Source organism: Trichechus manatus, unplaced genomic scaffold, assembly GCF_000243295.1.
Source record: "Trichechus manatus latirostris isolate Lorelei unplaced genomic scaffold, TriManLat1.0 scaffold00145, whole genome shotgun sequence".
Taxonomy (NCBI): Eukaryota; Metazoa; Chordata; class Mammalia; order Sirenia; family Trichechidae; genus Trichechus; species Trichechus manatus.
The window spans coordinates 1638425-1639537 of record NW_004444081.1 but is presented as its reverse complement, the minus strand read 5'-3'; the positions used below and the strand labels follow the sequence as shown (position 1 = coordinate 1639537).

The following is a 1113-nucleotide window of genomic DNA, read 5'->3' as shown; positions in this document are numbered from 1 at the left end:
CGAATAGGAGGCTCAAGGATCGGGGTGTTCAGAGGAATATAAGGTCTTCAGGGGAAGCGAACAGGGCTGTGTATTAAAAACACAATAACCATGACCTATCATTGAACGTATTTTCACATCTCCCTCCCACATAGTGACAAGATGTTTCAAACATGCTTTAAAGAGCATTATGAAACATCCCCTTAAGAAGCTGTCTCTGTGAGTACAGAACCAAATAGCTACACTGAGAAAAATTGTGCCTTTCCTTTTATACACACATGATCACAACAGAGAGAGAGAGATGTGCATATTGTGATCTTGTAAAGACAATTTAGTGTAGTACTTAGGAGTACAGAATGTGGAACCAGACTGGCTAGGTTTAAATTCTGACTCTATTGCTTGCTAGATCTGAAGCCTGGGCAAATTACTTAACCTTAACCTCTATGATTCATCTGTAGAATAAGGATAATAACGGTGCCTGCATATGAAAAATACACAGAATGTACTTAACACAGTGAGGGGTACCTGGTTAGTGCTCTTTGATTGTTTAACATCGTTTTATAACAAAAATCTGTCTTATGAGCATTATTTAGGCACTGCTGAGTGTAAGGCAGTATGGAATTTGTCAAGGAGGTTGGGGAGAAGGGACATGGTGAGGGTTCACTGAGCATGGCAAAGGGGCACTCTAGTACCTAAAAGCTTAGTTAATGGGAAGGGTAGGTAGATAAACTAAAAACCGAGTGATTTTAATCGAGACCTTTTAACCTAGCAAATGCAGATTCCAAAAGTAGCAAAATGGATTGGTTAATGTCTATACCCATTTCTTTTCACGTCCTCACTAGAAAGGCAAACAGGAATTGAAACATGCAGAAAGCGCCTACAAGAAGAGGAACTGACGGCTGTGGTTGTCTTGATCCTTTCTGTACTCAACACATAAATGCTTCTTCCCCTCCAGGCAGTCAGTCGGTAAGAATTGACAGATACTACTAGGTGCTCAGCATAAGCTCTGAGGGGTACAAAAGCCGTTTACCCTCCCACAGTTCCTATCCGGCTTGATAATCAGATCTAGAAGGGAGAGAAGCTCTACACACATCAAATAACTGGAAACCAACACTTGATCGCCTCAATCAGGAC

General features: G+C 41.2%; 1 protein-coding gene across 1 annotated transcript in view; it reads right to left on the bottom strand.

Annotated features, from left to right (window-relative positions):
- LOC101361551 (3-keto-steroid reductase) overlaps window positions 1-533 on the bottom strand; it is a 30039-nt gene extending 29506 nt beyond the window's left edge. Inside the window, exon 1 of the mRNA XM_012558201.2 lies at window positions 505-533. Within this exon, the coding sequence (XP_012413655.1) occupies window positions 505-533 (29 nt within the window). The remainder of the gene's footprint in view (window positions 1-504) is intronic.
- Window positions 534-1113: the final 580 nt, after the last annotated feature.